Here is a 20,746-nt window from a genome sequence, read left to right as displayed (position 1 = left end):
CTTATTGGCATGTAACTGTTGATAATAACTTCTGATGATTGTTTCTACTTCCTTGGTGTTAGTTGTGATCTCTCCCTTTTCATTCATAATTTTATGTATTTGAGCTTTCTCTCTTTTCTTTTGAATTATTGTTGCCAATGGTTTATTGATCTTATTGATTCTTTCAAAAAACCAGCTTCTAGTTTTATTGATACGTTCTACTGTATCTCTGGTTTCTACCTCATCGATCTCAGGTCTAATCTTGATTATTTCCCTTCTTATGTGTGGAGTTGGTTTGATTTGTTGTTGATTCTCCAGTTCTTGAAGGTGTAGAGACAGCTGCTGTGTTCTGGATTTTTCATTTTTTTTGAGGGAGGCTTGGATGGCTATGTTTTTCCCCCTTAGGTCGCCTTTGCTGTATCCCATAGGTTTTGGGTCGAATGTCTTCATTGTCATTGGTTTTCATGAATTGTTTAGTTCTTCCTTGATCTCCTGGTTGATCCAAGCATTCTTAAGCAAGGTGGCCTTTAGCTTCCAGGTGTTTGAGTTCCTTCTGAACTTTTCCTTGTGATTGAGCTCTAGTTTCAAAGCACTGTGATCTGAGAATGTGCAGGGAATAATCTCAGTCTTTTGGTATCAGTTGAGTCCTGATTTGTGACCCAGTATGTGGTCTGTTTTTGAGAAGGTTCCATGTGCACTTGAGAAGAATGAGTATTCTGTTGTTTTAGGGCGGAATGTTCTGTATATATCTATGAGGTCCATCTGGTCCAATGTGTCATTCAATGCTCTTGTTTCTTTATTGATTTTCTGCTTCGATGATATGTCTATTTCTGAGAGAGGCGTGTTAAGATCTCCTAATATTAGTATATTCATATCAATATGATTCTTTATCTTGATTAACAGTTTTTTTATGTAATTGGCTGCTCCCATATTGGGGGCATAGATATTTACCACTGGTAGATCATTTTGGTGGATAGTCCCTTTAAGAATGATGTCGTGTCCTTCTGTATCTCTGACTACAGTCTTTAGTTTAAAGTCTAATTTGTCTGTTATGAGAATCGCTACCCCAGCCTTCTTTTGAGGTCCATTGGCATGAAAGATGCTTCTCCATCCCGTCACTTTCAGTCTGGGTGTATCTTTAGGTTCAAGATGGGTCTCTTGCAGACAACATATGGATGTGCCCTGTCATTTTATCCAGTCTGCAACCCTGTGCCGTTTTATGGGCACATTTAGGCCATTCACATTGAGGGTGATTATTGATAGATACGTTTTTATTGACATCCTTTTACCTTTGAAGTCTTTCTTTTTGTAGATTGTCTCTATATTTCTGTTCAATGCTATTCTTGGGCTTTTTCCTCCTTTAAAGAAGCCCCCTTAATATTTCTTACAGTGTTGGCTTGGTGTTTGCATAGTCTTTTAAGCCTTGCCAATCTTGGAAACTCTTTATCTCTCCATCCATTCTGAATGTCAGTCTTGCTGGATAAAGCATTCTTGGCTGCATTTTCTTCTCATTCAGTGCCCTGAATATATCTTTCCAGCCCTTTTTGTCTTGCCAGGTCTCTGTGGACAGGTCTGAGGTTATTCTTATGGGGTTTCCTCTGTAAGTAAGGAGCCTCTTTGTCCTAGCGGCTTTCAAGAGATTATATCTACAATTATGATTCCTCAATTTGACTATCAGGTGCCTTGATGTTTTTCTGGAATCTATAATTTTGGGTGGAGACCATTCAGCCTCTAGTACATGAATGCTGGTTCCATTCGCGAGATTGGGAAAATTTTCATGAAGGACTTGTTCCACTATATCTTCTAGACTTCTTTCTTTCTCCTCCCCTTCAGGTATTCCAATAATTCTGACGTTGGAGTGTTTCATGGCATCATTTATTTCCCTGATTCTGTTTTTGTGGCTTCTAAGCTGTTTGTTCCAGGCTTCCTCCTGATCCTTTCTCTCTATCTGTTTGTCCTCCAGATCACTTATTCTATCTTCTGTCTCAGTTACCCTAGCTTTGAGAGAATTTAGATTAGATTGGAACTCATTGAGAGCATTGTGAAGCTCATTCCTGGTAGCTTTCAGCTCTTCCCTAACATTTAAAACATGATCTCTGGTCGTTTTCAGTTCGGCCCTAATCAATTCCGTTTGGTCATCCATGGCTTTCTCCAACCTAGCTATTGCTTGGATAATTGTTAGCCTGAATTCTCTTTCCAACACATTATCTATGTTGATAGCTGTTAGCTCTGTTGCAGAAGGCCCATCTTCTGTATTTTTCTTCTGTTCGGCATTCCTCCTCCTAGTCATTTTGGTGAGAGATGGTGAACGGACGTAGCTGGATGTATAGACCGTGGTGCAGTCAAGGTGCACCCTGGAACACTTGTGAGCAATCAGGGTTCCCACCCAAATGAGAGAAAAAGGAAAAGGAAAAGAAAAAAAAAAGAGAGAGAGGGAGATACAGGAAAGAAAGGTAAGGTAAAAGAGAAGGTTCAGCCCAAATGGGTCCCAAGGTAAGATTTATGAAGTATACAAACAAAACCAGACAAACGAAAAGACTGATAAAAGTATATGACAAGAGAAAAAAAATATGAAAATAAAGGAAGAATCTCATCAAAAAGAACCCCAAGTGTATGATTTATATACTATCAGGACAAACACAAAACACAGAAAAACTGGTGGAAGAGAAAGATGGGAGAGTGATTATAAATTCTCAGTGTGGGCGAGGAAGGTTGTTTTGATTCTTCCTGGATGTATCTTGATATCTTTGTTAAAGGACTCAACTTTCCTAAGATAAAGGGGTATTAATAATTGGCTTACCTATAGGGGTAGCATTGATTGGGGAAATGGGATTACCTTGAAGTTTGACTCTATATGAATATTAGAAAATAAAAATAAAAAAAGTAATAAACTAGACTAAACTAAACTACAATTTAAGAAAAAAGGAAATTTAAAAAATAGAAATGCAAAAGGAAAACACAGGTGTATGTATCAAAAAGTTCAGGTTAGAAGGTTATTATGGAATTTGATGTACTGGACATCTCACTGTGATGGTAAATAGGTTAAAAAATTATCTATATAATAATAAAAATTATCTGTATAAAAAAATGAGCCAGATTAGTGGGAACAAATTAAAAATAAAAGTTGTCCTTTGAAGTAGTGGTGGTTGTTCTCTTATCTTTTTTTTCCTTTCCTGATTGGTTTTCTGGGGGAGGGGCCTGCCACGTGGGTTTTCAGTCAATGATGTTCTCTAAGTCTTCCCACCCCACCTCAAGGGGGTGGGCTCTGAGGAAACTGTTTTTTTCAGGCTTTTGTTCTCTGGAGGTTTTTATGTTTGTTCGCTTTTGTTTTTCTCTCTCGCCTTGACTGCTTTTGATGGTTTTTGTAGGTTTAGAGGAAAGCAAATTGCACCTTGACCTCCCTCTCAGAGAGAAGCCTCAGTCTGGCTGCAGAGCCCAAATAAATCCCCCCTTGGCCGCTGGCGGAGCAGTTTCCGAGTGGCGGTCCCTGGGGACTCAGGATTTTTTTTTTAAAGTAATTGACTTTTTTTAAAAAAAATTATTTATTTGACAGAGAGAGATCACAAGTAGGAAGAGAGGCAGAGAGAGAGAGGAGGAAGCAGGCTCCCTGCTGAGCAGAGAGCCCGATGCGGGACTCAATCCCAGGACCCTAAGATCATGACCTGAGCCGAAGGCAGCGGCTTAACCCACTGAGCCACCCAGGCGCCCAGGATTTTTTGCTTGTACCCAAAACCATGGCAGAGGCGGTTGTCTGGGCAGCTCCAGACTGCTAGAGAGGTTCCAAGCAGCGATCCCACACTGAGATTTTCCTGCTGGCCTGGGCTGGGAGTGCCTAGTCTTTCCGGGTCCAAGAGCACTGGGCTGGCGCCTGTGCGCACCTCTCTCAGGGGAGGGAACAGGGCATGACTCGGACTCTGATGGCATGGCAGGGCACTCTTGTGGGGACTGCAAAAAGGCTGTGCTTCTGTTGGCTGGCGAGGCTCCCAGCCCTTCATGGGAGCCAGGCTCCACGCGCTCTCAGGCGCGCTGGTGGCTCAGGGACCAAGACCTGGTTCCTTTGCCACACTCTCTCTGGCTCTGCGACAGAGGTGGCTCTGCTGGGTCTGGGGACTTAAGCCCCTGTCTCTAACACACCATTTCCCACAATTTCCCCCTGGTGATTCTTTGCTCTTCTGAGTGCTTTCTACCAGACTCCTGAATTAATGCTGGTCCCCAGACGCAGGGCACTCTTGTATTGGGATATTACTTTCCAATGGGTTACCTCTGGTGGCTCCCTCCGCCTTTTGTTTATCTTCCGATATCACTCCGACTTTCCCACTCCACTTTATCTGCCCACTGGTGTCTTCTGCTCCGGTAGAGATCCAGACGTGTATAATTCGATCTCAGGCTGATTTCGTGGGTGATCGGAGTTCTTTGGAAGGTAATCAGCTCACTTTAGGGTACAGGTTGAAAGGGCGTCTCCTCCTACTTCCCTGCGATCTTGTCTCACCCACCAGCTAGTATTTTACCAGAATCATCTTGTGCAAATCTTTTAGTTCCTCTGGCTTTAGGGTGCTCACCTGGTAATTGAAGGTATTGGACTAGAGGATCTCTAGGTCCTTTTCAACTCAAATGTCTTTTCGATATTAGCCACAGCAGCTTCTTTCAAGATATGTCTCCAAAGGCAAAGGAAACAAAAGCAAAATAAACTTTTGGGACTTCATCAAAATCAAAAGCTTCTGCACAGCAAAGGAAACAGTCAAAAAAACAAAGAGGCAACCCACAGAATGGGAGAAGAATTTGTAAATGACAGTACAGACAAAAGGTTGATATCCAGGATCTATAATGAACTCCTCAAACTCAACACACACAAAACAGATAATAATATAAAAAAATGGTAGAAGATATGAACAGAAACTTCTCCAATGAAGACATACAAATGGCTATCAGACACATGAAAAAATGTTCATCATCACTAGCTCTCAGGGAGATTCAAATTAAAACCACATTGAGATATCACCTTACACCAGTTAGAATGGCCAAAATTAGCAAGACAGAAAACAACATGTATTGGAGGGATGTGGAGAAAGGGAAACCATCTTCCACTGTTGGTGGGAATGCAAGTTGGTGCAGCCACTTTGGAGAACAGTGTGGAGATTCCTCAAGAAATTAAAAATAGAACTTCCCTATGTCCCTGCCATGGCACTACTGGGTATTTACCCCAAAGATACAGATGTTGTGAAAAGAAGGGCCATCTGTAACCCAATTTTTTTTATTATTCTTTCTTTTTTAAAATTAATTTATTTATTTTCAGAAAAACTGTATTCATTATTTTTTCACCACACCCAGTGCTCCATGCAATCCGTGCCCTCTATAATACCACCTGGTATTGAAAGGGCGTCTCTGGTACCCACCACCTGGTACCCCAACCTCCCACTCCCCTGCCACTTCAAACCCCTCAGATTGTTTTTCAGAGTCCATAGTCTCTCGTGATTCACCTCCCCTTCCAATTTACCCCAACTCCCTTCTCCTCTCTAACACCCCTTGTCCTCCATGATATTTGCTATGCTCCACAAATAAGTGAAACCATATGATAATTGACTCTCTCTGCTTGACTTATTTCATTCAGCATAATCTCTTCCAGCCCCATCCGTGTTGCTACAAAAGTTGGGTACTCATCCTTTCTGATGGAGGCATAATGCTCCATAGTATATATGGACCACATCTTCGTATCCATTCGTTCATTGAAGGGCATCTTGGTTCTTTCCATAGTTTGGCGACCGTGGCCATTGCTGCTATAAACATTGGGGTACATATGGCTCTTATTTTCACGACATCTGTATCCTTGGGGTAAATACCCAGGAGTGCAATGGCAGGGTCATAGGGAAGCTCTATTTTTAATTTCTTGAGGAATCTCCACACTGTTCTCCAAAGAGGCTGCACCAACTTGCATTCCCACCAACAGTGGAAGAGGGTTCCCCTTTCTCCACATCCTCTCCAACACATGTTGTTTCCTGTTTTGTTAATTTTGGCCATTCTAACTGGTATAAGGTGATATCTCAATGTGGTTTTAATTTGAATCTCCCTGAGGGCTAGTGATGATGAACATTTTTTCATGTGTCTGATAGCCATTTGTATGTCTTGATTGGAGAAGTGTCTGTTCATATCTTCTGCCCATTTTTTGATATGTTTGCCTGTTTCGTGTGTGTTGAGTTTGAGCACTACAGAACACTCATGAAAGAAATTGAAGAAGACACAAAAAGATGGAAGACCATTCCATGCTCTTGGATCGGAAGAATAAACATTGTTAAAATGTCTATACTGCCTAGAGCAATATATACTTTTAATGCCATTCCGATCAAAATTCCACCAGTATTCTTCAAAAAGCTGGAGCAAATAATCCAAAAATTTGTATATAATCAGAAGAGACCCCGAATCGCTAAGGAAATGTTGAAAAACAAAAATAAAGCGGGGCATCACATTACCTGATTTCAAGCTTTATTACAAAGCTGTGATCACCAAGACAGCATGGTACTGGCATAAAAACAGACACATAGTCCAGTGGAACAGAGTAGAGAGCCCATATATGGACCCTCAACTCTATGGTCGATTAATCTTTGACAAAACAGGAAAAAATATACAGTGGAAAAAAAGACAGTCTCTTCAATAAATGGTGCTGGGAAAACTGGGCAGCTATATGTAGAAGAATGAAACTCGACCATTCTCTTACACTGTACACAAAGATAAACTCAAAATGGATAAAAGACCTCAACGTGAGACAGGAATCCATCAAAACCCTAAAGGAGAACATAGGCAGTAATTTCTTCTATATCAGCCACAGGAACTTCTTTCAAGATATGTCTCCAAAGGCAAAGGAAACAAAAGTGAAGATGAACTTTTGGGACTTCATCAAAATCAAAAGCTTCTGCACAGCAAAGGAAACAGTCAAAAAAAACAAAGAGGCAAACCACAGAATAGAAGATATTTGCAAATGATTGTACCCCAATGTTTAGAGCAGCAATGGCCACGGTCGCCAAACTGTGGAAAGAACCAAGATGTCCTTCAGCGGACGAATGTATAAGGAAGGTGTGGTCCATATACACTATGGAGTATCATGCCTCCATCAGAAAGGACAAATACCCAACTTCTGTAGTAACATGGATGGGGTTGAAAGAGATTATGCTTAGTGAAATAAGTCAAGCAGAGAGAGTCAATTATCATATGGTTTCACTTATTTGTGGAGCATAACAAATAGCATGGAGGACATGGGGAGTTAGGAGAAGGGAGCTGGGGGAAATTGGAAGGGGAGGTGAACCATGAGAGACTATGGACTCTGAAAAACAGTCTGAGGGGTTTGAAGGGGCAGGGGGTGGGAGGTTTGGGTACCAGGTGGTGGGTACTATAGAAGGCATGGATTGCATGGAGCACTGGGTGTGGTGCAAAATAATGAATACTGTTATGCTGAAAATAAATAAAAAATAAATTAAAAAAGTCTCCACATTCATTAAGAGAAAAGCTATAATTATGAGATCGTTAGAATTATGGGGAGGTGAGGAATAGATCCAGAAGGGACATGGCAAAATGGGACATGAAATTAGCAGGGTTAAAAACTCCATGACAACCATGACTCCAGAGAACAAGTACCTAGAGGGTTTTCTCCCTCTAATTGTCTTTTCCCCTATTATCTCTGCCCTTAACAATAACACATTTAAGAGGATCTCCAGTTATTGGCATCTCTCTTACTCTGAGTGGACAGCCTATTTTGTGGCCAAAGTGTGTCACATTGGAGAGTAACAGAATCCACCTGGAAATTTCCTTTGGAAAGGAAATAAACAATTTCAGCCTTTGGCAAGAGCTCTGTCTTCTTGTGGAATCTGGGTCAAGGTGAGAGGGCAAGCTTTGGTGAGAACAGTGGATTCTGTGCTATCTTAATAGCCATGTGATTCTTCCAGTAGGACCTGTGTGGAGCAAGGTTTATAGTCCTCAGTTTCTCCCATTCTTCATCTTTCTTCACTTCTACCCCCTCCACTGCAGGCTCTTCTTTGGTTCTCTTTTCCTTATCCAGGTTCTCTGACCTTCACTGAAAAGATTAATCTCTAATAAAAAATTTCATAGATAATTCTAGGCTGAGAGATGAATGTGGAGGTCCAGTTCTGTGATTTCATAACGAGGTGACCTTGAACTCTGTTATCTTCCATTTATTTTTATTTTCATTTGTAAAATGGGAGATAGTGGGATTATTTAGAATAATAAGATAATGTTTATAAAGACTAACAAATTTAAAAAGTCAATAATTGATCACTGAATTAAAATAACATTTACTGATGTTCAGGGGGAATTTCCAAAGATCCCATATTCTTGTCTAGATTTTCCAACTTTTCAATCCCAAGGACTCTGAATTTTCTTTTGTTTAAGGAATGTGTTGTTATAATAAAATTAATTAATTTAATTTTCATGTTAATATATATCTTTGATAATTTCTGAGTAGCAAAAGGCAAGCCGCTCACCAATTAATAATAATAAAGTACTTATGTACAGTGCCACTGGCCTTTTGAAATACTTCCAATAGCTTTTTGTGGTCATTCAGGGTACCTGCAAGTCTGGAGGCACTGGTGCGGATAACATCAGGGATGCCTCACTTCAAGGCACTATTGGTCTGTCTCTTATAACCTTTTCTGTTACTTATATTGTTTTACTTCATTGCAACATCTTCTCTTTCTTTACCCAATTTTGTACTCTGCACAACCTTGCGAACTGCCCACATCCTCATCAGTCAGAATTGGAAAGGTTTTGTTTACCTAGATGCACTTAGTAAAATCTCTAATTAATATTTACATGGACATTGGGGAGGGTATGTGCTTTGGTGAGTGCTGTGAAGTGTGTAAACCTGGTAATTCACAGACCTGTACCCCTGGGGATAAAAATATATGTTTATAAAAAATAAAAAATTAAAAAAGCCAAAAAAAATATTTACATCAGTCACCATTTCCTTAACTTGTCTTGCGAAATGGTGGACACATGCAAAAACTTAACCAAAAAGTGAATTTTCCCCCTTTCCTATAACTTACCAAAGTTTAAGAAGATACATTTTGTCATGAATTAGTAGAACAATCCACAATTCCTATCTTTTTGGAAATGATGAGTCACATGAAATACCTTCACCTCTGGCTGCCTCTGTCCCCAGAATGTGATAAGAAAAGGAAGAGCTTTACTGCAAGTGATTGATCAGAAGCCTAACTTCTTTTCACCGAACTGATTGATTATGTTGGTGTATTGGGGGATGTTGTGCATGAGAGTTTATGTTTTCAAAATACTTTCATTGACTCCAACTCACCTTGGATAAAATGTGGAGAAGTAATATTGGCCACACTTTAGGGGTCAACAGAAGGATTTCCAAGTTCATAAAAGTATAATTGAAATGAAGAAGATAATTTTAGTTTTGCTTCCAAAGGTGGGTGAAAGCATCATTTTTTCACCATTTATTTGTTCAGTAACATAAATACTCGTATACAGGGTGCTTGTTGGTAATAGAGAAACATGTCCACTAGACCGTGCATTGTATGGAGCTTCATCAGCTCAGAGTTCCTAGTGGTGGTGGCCCATGAAAAGTGGCATCAGCAGTTTACACTCCAGCTGACTGGGAGATATCGGAGTAACACCAGACAGAAATAAATACTGTCATTAACTAACAATATTCTTGAGTCTCAGCTTAGAGACCATCTAATTTAGAAAATAATTTATGTGAAGAGCTTCTTGATATTTCAGTATTACTTTGCTGTATTTTTCCTTCACAGAGAGGAATGATAATGGGGATATAGTAGCCAACATTTATTGAGCCCTTACTGTTTTAAGCGCTTTATGTCAATCAGTCCTTGCAGCAACCCTCTGAGGTGGTAAGTACTCTTAGCGCTGTTTATAGATAAGGCAACTGAGGCACAGAGGGGTTAATAACTTGCTAAGGATGACACTGCCAGTAGGTAAAAGCCTGGAAATTCTGAAAGTCTGTTTTCTCTGTGATTCTCTGCTCCCTTCATTTCCCCTTCCCCTCACCCTTTCTGTCTTACTCTGTGTTTTTAAGGATTTATGTATCTTAATAGCTTTTGTTCCTATAAATATGGGGGTTGTTAAAAATTGATCAGACACGGAGAGGTTTAAAGAAGGAAACCAGAATCATATGATTCATTACTTCAGGCATTTTTAATTGTTTCCTGTGTTTGTATGTGTGTGTGTGAGAAAGAGAAAGAGACATAGAGATACTAAGAGACAGAGATATTTTATAAAGCAAAAAAAAAATTTCCTTTGGGATGGTAGAATCATTTTTTATCCTCATCAGTAGTAAATATGAGTGCCCCATTCCCTGATTATGCCTTTTATATTAAAGGCATTACTGCATTGTCCTTTTTATGCCTTGTGACTATTTTTCCCTTATCAATTGTATTTCAAAGGTATTTTACTTAGGTGGATTTTTGTCACATAACCAAGTTTTAAATTGTTATATTTTTCTCTTATAGTTTCTGTTTTTGGTGTTAGATTTCAGACATTTTTTCCACATACCAAGATTATATAAATGCATATGAAGAATTTATCCTTTATCAACTTAAAATGCTGATTTTATTATATTTAAATTCTTATTGATCTTTAAATTTTTCTAAAATGTCTATAAGGTCTTTTTACACATGTCTATTTTCATAAGAATAGTGAATTATCAACAATGAATCCTGGAAGACTAAAAAGAAATAAAATTAAATAAAAAAAAGAAGAGTAAATGATCAGTGTTTGTACTACTTTAAAAAAAAATATTTCTTTTCAGTGTAACAGTATTCATTGTTTTGCATCACACCCAGTGCTCCATGCAATCTGTGCCCTCCCTCATATCCACCACCTGGTTCCCCCAACTACTTTTGAAAAATTTCTTTCTTTTTCCTTTCCTTTTCTTTCTTTTTTTTCTTTTTTTTTTTTTACTTTTCAGGTTTTTTATTATGTGAATGCACATGTAATTTTCTTTCCTTTTTTTATTGTGTTATGTTAGTCACCATAAATTACATCATTAGTTTTTGATGCAGTGTTCCAAATTCATTGTTTATGTACAACACCCAGTGCTCCATGCATTTCATGCCCTCCTTAATACCCACCACCAGATTTACTCACCCCTGAACCCCCTTCCCCTCTAAAATCCTTAGTGTGTTTCTCAGAGTCCAGTCTCTCTTGCTTCATAATACTCTTTAATATTTGAAAGTTCATGTCTTTTTAATTATTGATTTTTTTCAAATATTTCTTAGCTGTTCTCATTGACTTCTCTTTCATCTGAAGGAAGGACAGGCAGTTATGGAGCATAGGCCATAGTTGCAATCTACTATGAATCTGTTAATGAGCTCTAATATGATGACTGTATCAATAAATCATATGACATATAGCTATGTGGTACTTGGTAATTAAAGTTATTTACTTTTCCTTTGCATCAGGGTCATCATAGTTTAATGCTGGTTGTCAGTTGACCAAGTATCCTCAAACTCAAGCAAACTAAATAGAAAATTGTTTATGTGCTTTGTGTCTTCATGGCCCCGAGTGGACTGATTTGTTTGTTTGTGGAATTTGAATCCTGTAGAATTAGCTTTTTAATTAATTAATTAATTACTTAAAAAATTATCAGTAGGGAATACACATTGTTTCTTTCTTCTAAAAATTTTTACTTATTTTTAAAATTTCTTTTCAGTGTTCCACAATTCATTGTTTATGCATCACACCCAGTGCTCCATGCAATACATGCTTTCTGTAATACACACCACCAGGCCCATCCAACCACCCACTCCTCTCCCTTCCAAAACCCTTAGTTTCTCAGAGTCCACAGTCTCTAATGGTTTGTTTCTCCCTCCAATATCCCCAACTCCCTTCTCCTTTCCACCTCTGCATGTCCTCCATGTTACTCCTTATGCTCCACAAGTAAGTGAAACCAATATGATAATGGACTCTCTCTGCTTGATTTATTCCACTCAGTATAATCATGAGGTCTGAATCTACTTCTGCCTAGGGGTAATGATTCCTCACTGTCTACAAGCTCGGTGATGTCTCAGGAAATTCCTCAAATTAACCCATACAACTATCGCACTGTTGATGGTCCTAACCATGAGTACAGCTATCATTCATGGTTATCTGTAAGCAATCCATGATAATAATAGCCAACACCTATTGAACAATTACTGTGTACAGAATTGTGTCCTGAGCATCTCCATGAATTTTCTTGTAACTGTCCTAGTAATCTTATTGTCCAGGGATTCTTAATGTTATTACTTCATTTTGAGTAAATCAATCTTAGTGTTTTTAAGCTACTGGGAGAAGCTCATAAAGCGAGAGGGTAGCAGACAAAACTCCAAAGTCTGAACCTTTAATGTTCTCAATTTGTTCTCATGCTTTTCCTCAAGCAGTAAAGTACCCTAAAATTGAAATAATCTTGGGGTTAGTTGTGAGCTATACTGCCTTTCCTTTGGTATACTTAGTACAAAGACTTCCCTAAGAAGACTTGTTCCATAACTTTATTGGGCACATATACTGTGCCTCAAGAAAATATTATCAGAGTGATAAGTTATGATATAGTTTTCCAGGTCAGTTAGAAGATGATATATTAACTGCATTCATATAAAAGTTTGTGAAATTATTACAAAGAGGGTAAATAACTTTTCATAAGGATAAAAGAGGAAATTTCAAAACATTATCTAGATGGCCATGTGGGCCTGAAAGGCTATCTCAGTTGTAATCTAGAGTGATTCCACTTATGTTCTCGTGAATGAGTGGTTATATAATGAATTATCATAGGTTTTAAAAAATTTGATGAGTGATATCTGTAATAATCACATCATTTATATTATTTTAGTTCTCAGTCAAATTAAAAAAATATCTCTTTAATATTCATGAGACTTCATGAACTAATTGAGAACCTAAAGCACTTTTAAAAATATTTCAATTCTATTAGGCAACATATAATACATCATTATTTTGAAGCACTTTAAAAACACACTTCTTGACAATTTGAAATGAAATGCTGGGTCTGGGTCAGGGCACTGAGACATTGGTCTTTCCCAGCACTCAGTGGAGGGAAAAAATAGCACATATGGGAATTGTAATACTGTCATCTCACCTGAGTCAACTGTGTATTCTCTTCTCTCTTTCCTGATTTTAGAAGTACAAGCCAATGATTGGGGGAGGAAATGTTACACAGATCACCTATTTCATCCTTTTAGGATTCTCTGATTTTCCCAGAATCCTAGCAGTGCTCTTTGTTGTATTCCTGCTGATCTACATTTTGACTCTGACTTGGAACCTGTGCCTCATCATCTTAATAAGGATAGACTCTCACCTCCACACACCCATGTACTTCTTCCTCAGTAATCTCTCGTTCATAGATATCTGCTATGTGACCTCTATAGCTCCCAAGATGCTCTCCAACTTTTTCCAAGAGCAGCAGACCATCACTTTTGTGGGTTGTGCTGTTCAGTTCTTTGTCTTTGCAACCATGGGACTGAGTGAGTCTTGTCTCATGACAGCCATGGCTTATGACCGATATAGTGCCATTTGCAATCCACTTCTCTATTCATCCATCATGTCACCCACCCTCTGTATTCGGATGGTGCTGGGATCCTATTTGGCTGGACTCTCTGCTTCTATATCCCAATTGTGTACCGTGTTTCAGCTCCACTTTTGTGGGCCCAATGTCATCAACCACTTCTTTTGTGACACACCCCAACTGTTAGCCTTGTCTTGCACTGACACTTTCTTTGTGCAACTGTTGATTGCTGTATTAGCAATGTTCTTTGGGATAATAAATGCCCTCATTATCATGATATCCTATGGCTATATTGTTATGTCCATCATGAAGATCACTTCCGCTAAAGGCAGGTCCAAAGCTTTCAACACCTGTGCTTCTCATCTGACAGCAGTTTCCCTCTTCTATACCTCAAGTATCTCTGTCTATTTGAGTTCTAGCTCTGGCAGTTCCTCCAGTTTTGACAGATTTGCATCAGTGTTCTACACTGTGGTCATTCCAATGTTGAATCCCTTGATTTACAGTCTGAGAAACAAGGAAATCAAAGATGCCTTGAAGAGGTTCCAAAAGAAGAGATGGTCCTGCTGAGGTCCTAGTCCAGATTTGTCCTCTCAGAAACCTATCCCCCCAGTAACATACACATGAATGGACTCTAACAAAATTCATACTGCCTTTGGATAAACAAAGGTTAATTCGACACAGATAATATGCCAAGTGGACTGACAGCTGGCTTAATGCTACATAAGCACAATACCTTTAAGTCTTGGAGGTACATACATTCACCCTGCATGAGGAGTGGCCTCATCATTTATTAATATTCTGCAAGTGAGTTACCTGAGTGTCTCAGTCTGTTAAGCATCTGCCTTCTGCTCAGATTATGATCCTAGAGTTCTGGGATTGAGCCCCATATCAGGGGTTTCTGTATCTCCCTCTCCTTCTGTACCTCCTCCTGCTTGTGCTCTCTCTCTCTCAAGTAAATAAATAAAATCTTTAAAATAATCCACAAATATTTGTAAAATGTTAACATTTAGAAACTTGTTACTTCTCTTTGCTTCAGAGATAGAGCCCTGTCCAATCTCAGACCTTTGACTGTAAAGGAGTGATACCTGACAGAGGCCCCCAGGAGTATAAAGGCCTTGTCTCCCAAATATTTGATGCAGCATAATCCAGACATGAGGGTGATTGGTTTGTTCTGTATTCAGACCATAATGGCAATAAATGGAGGTGATGTGCCTTTGAGTAGAAACAATAAAAAACTAGTGGTGCACTGTATGGTGACTAACAAAATATAAAAAAAATTAAAAAAAATAAACACATCTATACAGTTGGCCTGGTCACATCTCCTGGGAAGAGCAACCTGAGATAATTAATGTTTGTCTGAGGCCTCTTTCAAGCCTAATCATCTAATAAATTTGGTTACATCCCTGTCTCTACCAACTGTAATCTAAGGAAGCAGGAGGTGATTTGAATCACATGGAGGAATGGAATGAAGAATGTCATCCCTTCAGTATCAATTATGAGTCTGGTGACTGTTTCCTCCTCCTAATATTCAGTGGGGATTTCTGATGAAAGATGATATTCAAAATCCATATCATAGCCAATAGCTGTATCTGACATTCTGGGAATCAAGCCTTCTCTCTCTCATTAAGTCAGGAAAATTTATGCTGTCTGACATAGCCAGTGTTTCATCCTATCAAATCATTTCTGATATTTCAAGCATCTGTTCATGTTTGATGTGGGGAGACTTGTGTGAAAGTTCATTGTAATAATAGATTTACTGAATACTGAATTTTGCTGACTAAGAACAAATATGGAGAGCTGGTATACATCTTTATTGTCTTTGTCCAACACTTTATGTCATCGAATCTATGGTTTTGTATGGGGTGACCTAATTTATGGAGTAGCTGGTTAGACTTATGCTAATGCTGATATTTTGTAGGGAGCCTCAAGAGCCAGAGAGGAAATAGGCTTTTTAAGACTGGCCAGTATTCTCTGTCAAAAGTAGAACACAAAACATTTGGCCCTTGTTATCTGTTTGGAACGTGGGACAAGAAGTCTATCAACACTGACCGTTGATATACAGATTGCTCAGTCTTGAACCAACTGATATAAAACAGATGTTATTACAATTACATATTATCCTTGGAGATTCATTGCATTCTTAATGTGTTTTTGGGGGCAGGGTCTCAACTCTGGTAAGTCACACAATTCTTCCATTTAGTTAAGGACTATAATTGAGGAGGTATTAGAAGCCTTGCCAGATTTTTCACAAGTTTACAGATGGACAGGATTGAGAGAAGGAGAATCATGGAACCTCTGGGAGAGAATGTGAAGGCTTATCCCATGCCAAAGAAGTAGTGCAGTATGAATAAAGGATGTGCGTCCCCCCCACACCAATGCAGGCACAGGTATGTTCTTTGAATCATTGTTCTTTCAATATGTGTAAGAATGTATGAGACATCTTTCTAAGGAACCATGAAGGCTTCAGCAGGAGAAGCACCTCTGTGAGGAATGTAACAGTGTTATTGATTATAGTTATTATGCTATGCATTAGATTACCAGATTTCTTCATCTTTTAGTTGCAAGACTGTATCTTTTCAAAAAAACATCTCTCTAATTCCCTTGGCCGCTGGCCCTGCTGACCACCATTGTACTCTCTGTTATTAGGAGTTTGGCTTTTTGATTCTGCGTATTGGTGACCTTATAAAGACATATTTGTATTTCTTTGTCTGGCTTATCTCACTTAGTATAATGCCCTAGCGTGCAACATGATGTCTCAAATGTCAGGATTTGTTTCTCTGTCCTAGTTGAATAATAGTCTACTGTATTGTGTGTGAATATCATGTCTTCTTTCTCATTCTTTAATTTTCATGTCTTGTCTATTATGAATAATGCTGCAATAAACATGGGAGTACAGATTATCTTTTTTTTTTTAAATCTGTTTTTGTTTCTGTTGAATGTATACCCAGAAGCGGGGTTGGTGGGTCATGGTAGTTCTCTAATTTGGGGGGAACATCCATATTGTTTTTAATATTGGCTGAACCATTTTATGTTTCCACCAGTAGTGTACAGGTATTCTTTCTATTCCACATCCTCACCACCACTTGTTATCTCTTTCTTGATGATAGCCATTCTGACAGGTGTGATTTGATACCTCATTATGTTTTTTATTTGAATTTCCCTGATGATTAGGGATATTGGTACCTTTTCATGTACCTGTTGGCCATTTGGGTGTCTTCTAGGGAAAATATCTATTAATTTCCTCTACCCATTTTTTTTTTTAGCATTTTTAAAAATTTATTTATTTTTTTTCAGCATAACAGTATTCATTGTTTCTGCACCACACCCAGTGCTCCATGCAATCCGTGCCCTCTCTAATACCCACCATCTGGTTCCCCCAACATCCCACCCCCCCGCTTCTTCAAAACCCTCAGATTGTTTTTCAGAGTCCATAGTCTCTCATGGTTCACCTCCCCTAGAAATTTCCTTTAACTTCCTTCTCCTCTCCATCTCCCCTTGTCCTCCATGCTATTTGTTATGCACCACAAGTAAGTGAAACCATATGATAATTGACTCTCTCTGCTTGACTTATTTCACTCAGCATAATCTCTTCCAGTCCTGTCCATGTTGCTACAAAAGTTGGGTATTCATCCTTTCTGATGGAGGCATGATACTCCATAGTGTATATGGACCACATCTTCCTTATCCATTCATCCGTTGAAGGGATGGAAGCTAAAGACCACCTTGCTTAAGAATCAACCAGGAGATCAAAGAAGAACTAAAACAATTCATGGAAACCAGTAAGAATGAACACACTTCAGTCCAAAACCTATAAGATACAGCAAATGTGGTCCTAAGAGGGAAATACATAGCCATCCAAGCCTCCCTCAAAAAAATTGAAAAATCCAGAACTCACCAGCTGTCTCTACACCTTAAAGAACTGAAGAATCAACAACAAATCAAATCAGCTCCACACATAAGAAGGGAAATAATCAAGATTAGAGCTGAGATCAGTGAGGTAGAAACCAGAGATACAGTAGAACATATCAATGAAACTAGAAGCTGTAAACCATTGGCAACACTAATCAATAAACCATTGGCAACGCTAATCCAAAAGAAAAGAGAGAAAGCCCAAATTCATAAAATTATAAATGAAAAGGGAGAAATCACAATGAACACCAAGGAAGTAGAAACAATCATCAAAAGTTATTATCAGAAGTTATATGCCAATAAGCTAAGCAACCTAGATGAAATGGGTGCATTCCTGGGAAACTATAAACTCCCCAAAATGAACCAGGAAGAAATTGATAACCTGAATGACTGATATCTAGTAATGAGATTGAAGGAGTAATCAAAAACCTCCCAGGTGGTTGGTATTGGAGAGGACATGGATTGCATGGAGCACTGGGTGTGGTGCAAAAACAATGAATACTGCCACGCTGAAAATAAATAAATAAATAAATAAGAAAAGAAAAGTACAAAAAAAGAAAACCCCCAAACCCCCCAAAAAAGAAACCTCCCAAAAAACAAGAGCCCAGGACCTGATGGATTCCCTGGGGAATTCCACCAAACTTTTAAAGAAGAAATAACACCTATTCTACTGAAGCTGTTTCAAAAAATTGAAGCAGAAGGAAAATTTCCAGCCTCTTTCTATGAAGCAAGCATTACTCTGATCCCCAAACCAGTCAAAGACCCTACCAAAAAGGAGAATTTCAGACCAATATCACTGATGAATACGGATGCTAAGATTCTCAACAAGATCCTAGCAAACAGGATCCAACAGCATATTATTATAGAGGGCATGGATTTCATGGAGCACTGGGTGTGGTGCAAAAATAATGAATACTGTTATGCTGAAAATAAAAAATAAATTAAAAAAAATTATCCTCTATCCATTTTTAAACATTTTTATTTTTTAATTTCTTTTCAGTGTTCCAGAGTTCATTGTGTATGCACCACACCCAGTGCTCTATGCAATATGTGCCTGCCACAATACCCACCACTAGGCTCACCCATCCTCCCACACTCCTGCCAAACCTTCAGTTTGTTCCTCAGAGTCCACAGTCTCTCATGGTTTGTTTCCCCCTCCAATTTCCTCCAATGTCTTTCTCCTCACCATCTCCTCTGTGTTATTCTTTATGCTCCACAAATAAGTGAAACCATATGATAATTGATTCTCTCTGCTTGACTTATTTCAGTAAGCGTAATCTGTTTCAGTCCCATCCATGTTGATAGAAAAGTTGGGTATTCATCATTTCGGATGGAGGCATCATACTCCATAATATATGTACCACATCTTCTTTATCTATTCGTCCATTGAAGGGCATCTTGGTTCTTTCCACAGTTTGGCGACTGTGGCCATTGCTGCTGTGAACATTGGGGTACAGATGGCCCTTCTTTTCATGACATCTGTATATTTGGGGTAAATACCCAGTAGTGCAGTTGCAGGGTCATAGGTAAGCTCTATTTTTAATTTCTTAAGGAATATCCACATTGTTTTCCAAAGTGGCTGCATCAACTTGCATTCCCACCAACAGTGTAAGAGTGTTCCCCTTTCTCCACATGCCCTCCAACACTTGTTGCTTACTGTCTTATTAATTTTGGCCATTCTAACTTGTGTAATGTGGTATCTCAATGTGGGTTTTTTTTTAATTTTTTATTTTTTATAAACATATATTTTTATCCCCAGGGGTACAGGTCTGTGAATCACCAGGTTTACACACTTCACAGCACTCACCAAAGCACATACCCTCCCCAATGTCCATAATCCCACCCCCTTCTCCCAAACCCCCTCCCCCCAGCAACCCTCAGTTTGTTTTGTAAGATTAAGAGTCACTTATGGTTTGTCTCCCTCCCAATCCCATCTTGTTTCATTTATTCTTCTCCTACCCACTTAAGCCCCCATGTTGCATCACCACTTCCTCATATCAGGGAGATCATATGATAGTTGTCTTTCTCTGCTTGACTTATTTCGCTTGCCATTTGCGACAACATGGATGGAACTAGAGCGTATCATGCTTAGCGAAATAACTCAATGTGGTTTTGATTTGAATCTCCCTGATGGCTAATGATGATTAACATTTTTTAAAAAGTTTTTTATTTTTTAAATTTCTTTTCAGTGTACCAGAATTCATTGTTTATGCACCACACCCAGTCTCCATGCAATATGTGCCCTCCCTAATACCCACCACCAGGCTCACCCAACCTCTCACCGCCTGCCCCTTTAAAACCCTCAGATTGTTTTTCAGAGTCCATGTCTCTCATGGTTCATCTCCCTCTCCAATTTCCCCCAACTTTCTTCTCTCCATCTCCCCATGTCCTCCATGTTATTTCTTACGCTCCACCTATTTGTGGAGCATAAGAAATAACAGAGTGAACATTTTTTCATGCCTGTTAGCAATTTGTATGTCTTCTTTGGAGAAGTGTCTGTTCATGTATTCTGCCCATTTTTTTTTTTAAACATGAATATCTGTTTTCTATGTGTTGAGTTTGAGGAGTCCTTAATAGATCCTGGGTATCAGCCCTTTGTCTGTATTGTCAATTGCGAATATCTTCTACCATTCTGCAGGCTGCCTCTTTGTTTTGTTGACCATTTCCTTTGCTGTGCAGAAGCTTTTGATCTTGATGAAGACCTGAAAGTTCATACACGCTTTTGTTCCCTTTGCCTTTGGAGACATATCTTGAAGGAAGTTGCTATGGCCAATGTCGAAGAGGTTACTGCTTATGTTCTCCTCTAGGATTTTCATAGACCAGTGGAACAGGCTAGAGAGCCCAAATATGGACCCTCAACTCTATGGTCAACTAATCTTCGACAAAGCAGGAAAAAAAAATACAGTGGAAAAAAGACAGTCTCTTCAATAAATGGTGCTGAGAGAATTGGACAGCTATGTATAGAAGAATGAAACTTGACCATTCTCTCAACCATACACAAAGATAAACTTGAAATGGAAAAAAGACCTCAATGTGAGGCAGGAATCTACCTCTCCCAGTCTTCAAGGAATAGTCTCATGCAGGAGATGAAACTTACTGTCCAGGTGGGCCCTAGCTCATGTTATTTCTCAAACCTCTCTGATTGTCCAAACAGCCTTTTTTGTTCTTAGTGGCTCCCCATTGTTCAGGCTGTGACACAACCTGTCAGTCAACACCTACAGGCAGGGTGACTGGAAGTTAGATACTCAAGAAGAATTTTTAAAGTATGCAGGTGGGCCTCATTCAGGGAAATACTGGGAAATAGGTGTTTTTACCTATGCC

At 39.0% G+C, this 20,746-nt stretch overlaps 1 protein-coding gene across 1 annotated transcript; it reads left to right on the top strand.

The window, feature by feature from the left end:
• Positions 1 to 13,144: 13,144 nt before the first annotated feature.
• On the top strand, positions 13,145 to 14,083 carry LOC101691324 (olfactory receptor 5AN1-like). The gene has a single exon (XM_004777680.2). It carries the CDS (start codon positions 13,145 to 13,147, stop codon positions 14,081 to 14,083), a length of 939 nt encoding a protein of 312 aa, XP_004777737.2.
• Positions 14,084 to 20,746: the final 6,663 nt, after the last annotated feature.

Source organism: Mustela putorius, unplaced genomic scaffold, assembly GCF_011764305.1.
Source record: "Mustela putorius furo isolate JIRA1106 unplaced genomic scaffold, ASM1176430v1.1 tig00000127_pilon_pilon_pilon, whole genome shotgun sequence".
Taxonomy (NCBI): domain Eukaryota; kingdom Metazoa; phylum Chordata; class Mammalia; order Carnivora; family Mustelidae; genus Mustela; species Mustela putorius.
Note: the sequence above shows the minus strand (reverse complement) of the source record. Positions and strands in the feature narration are given on the sequence as shown.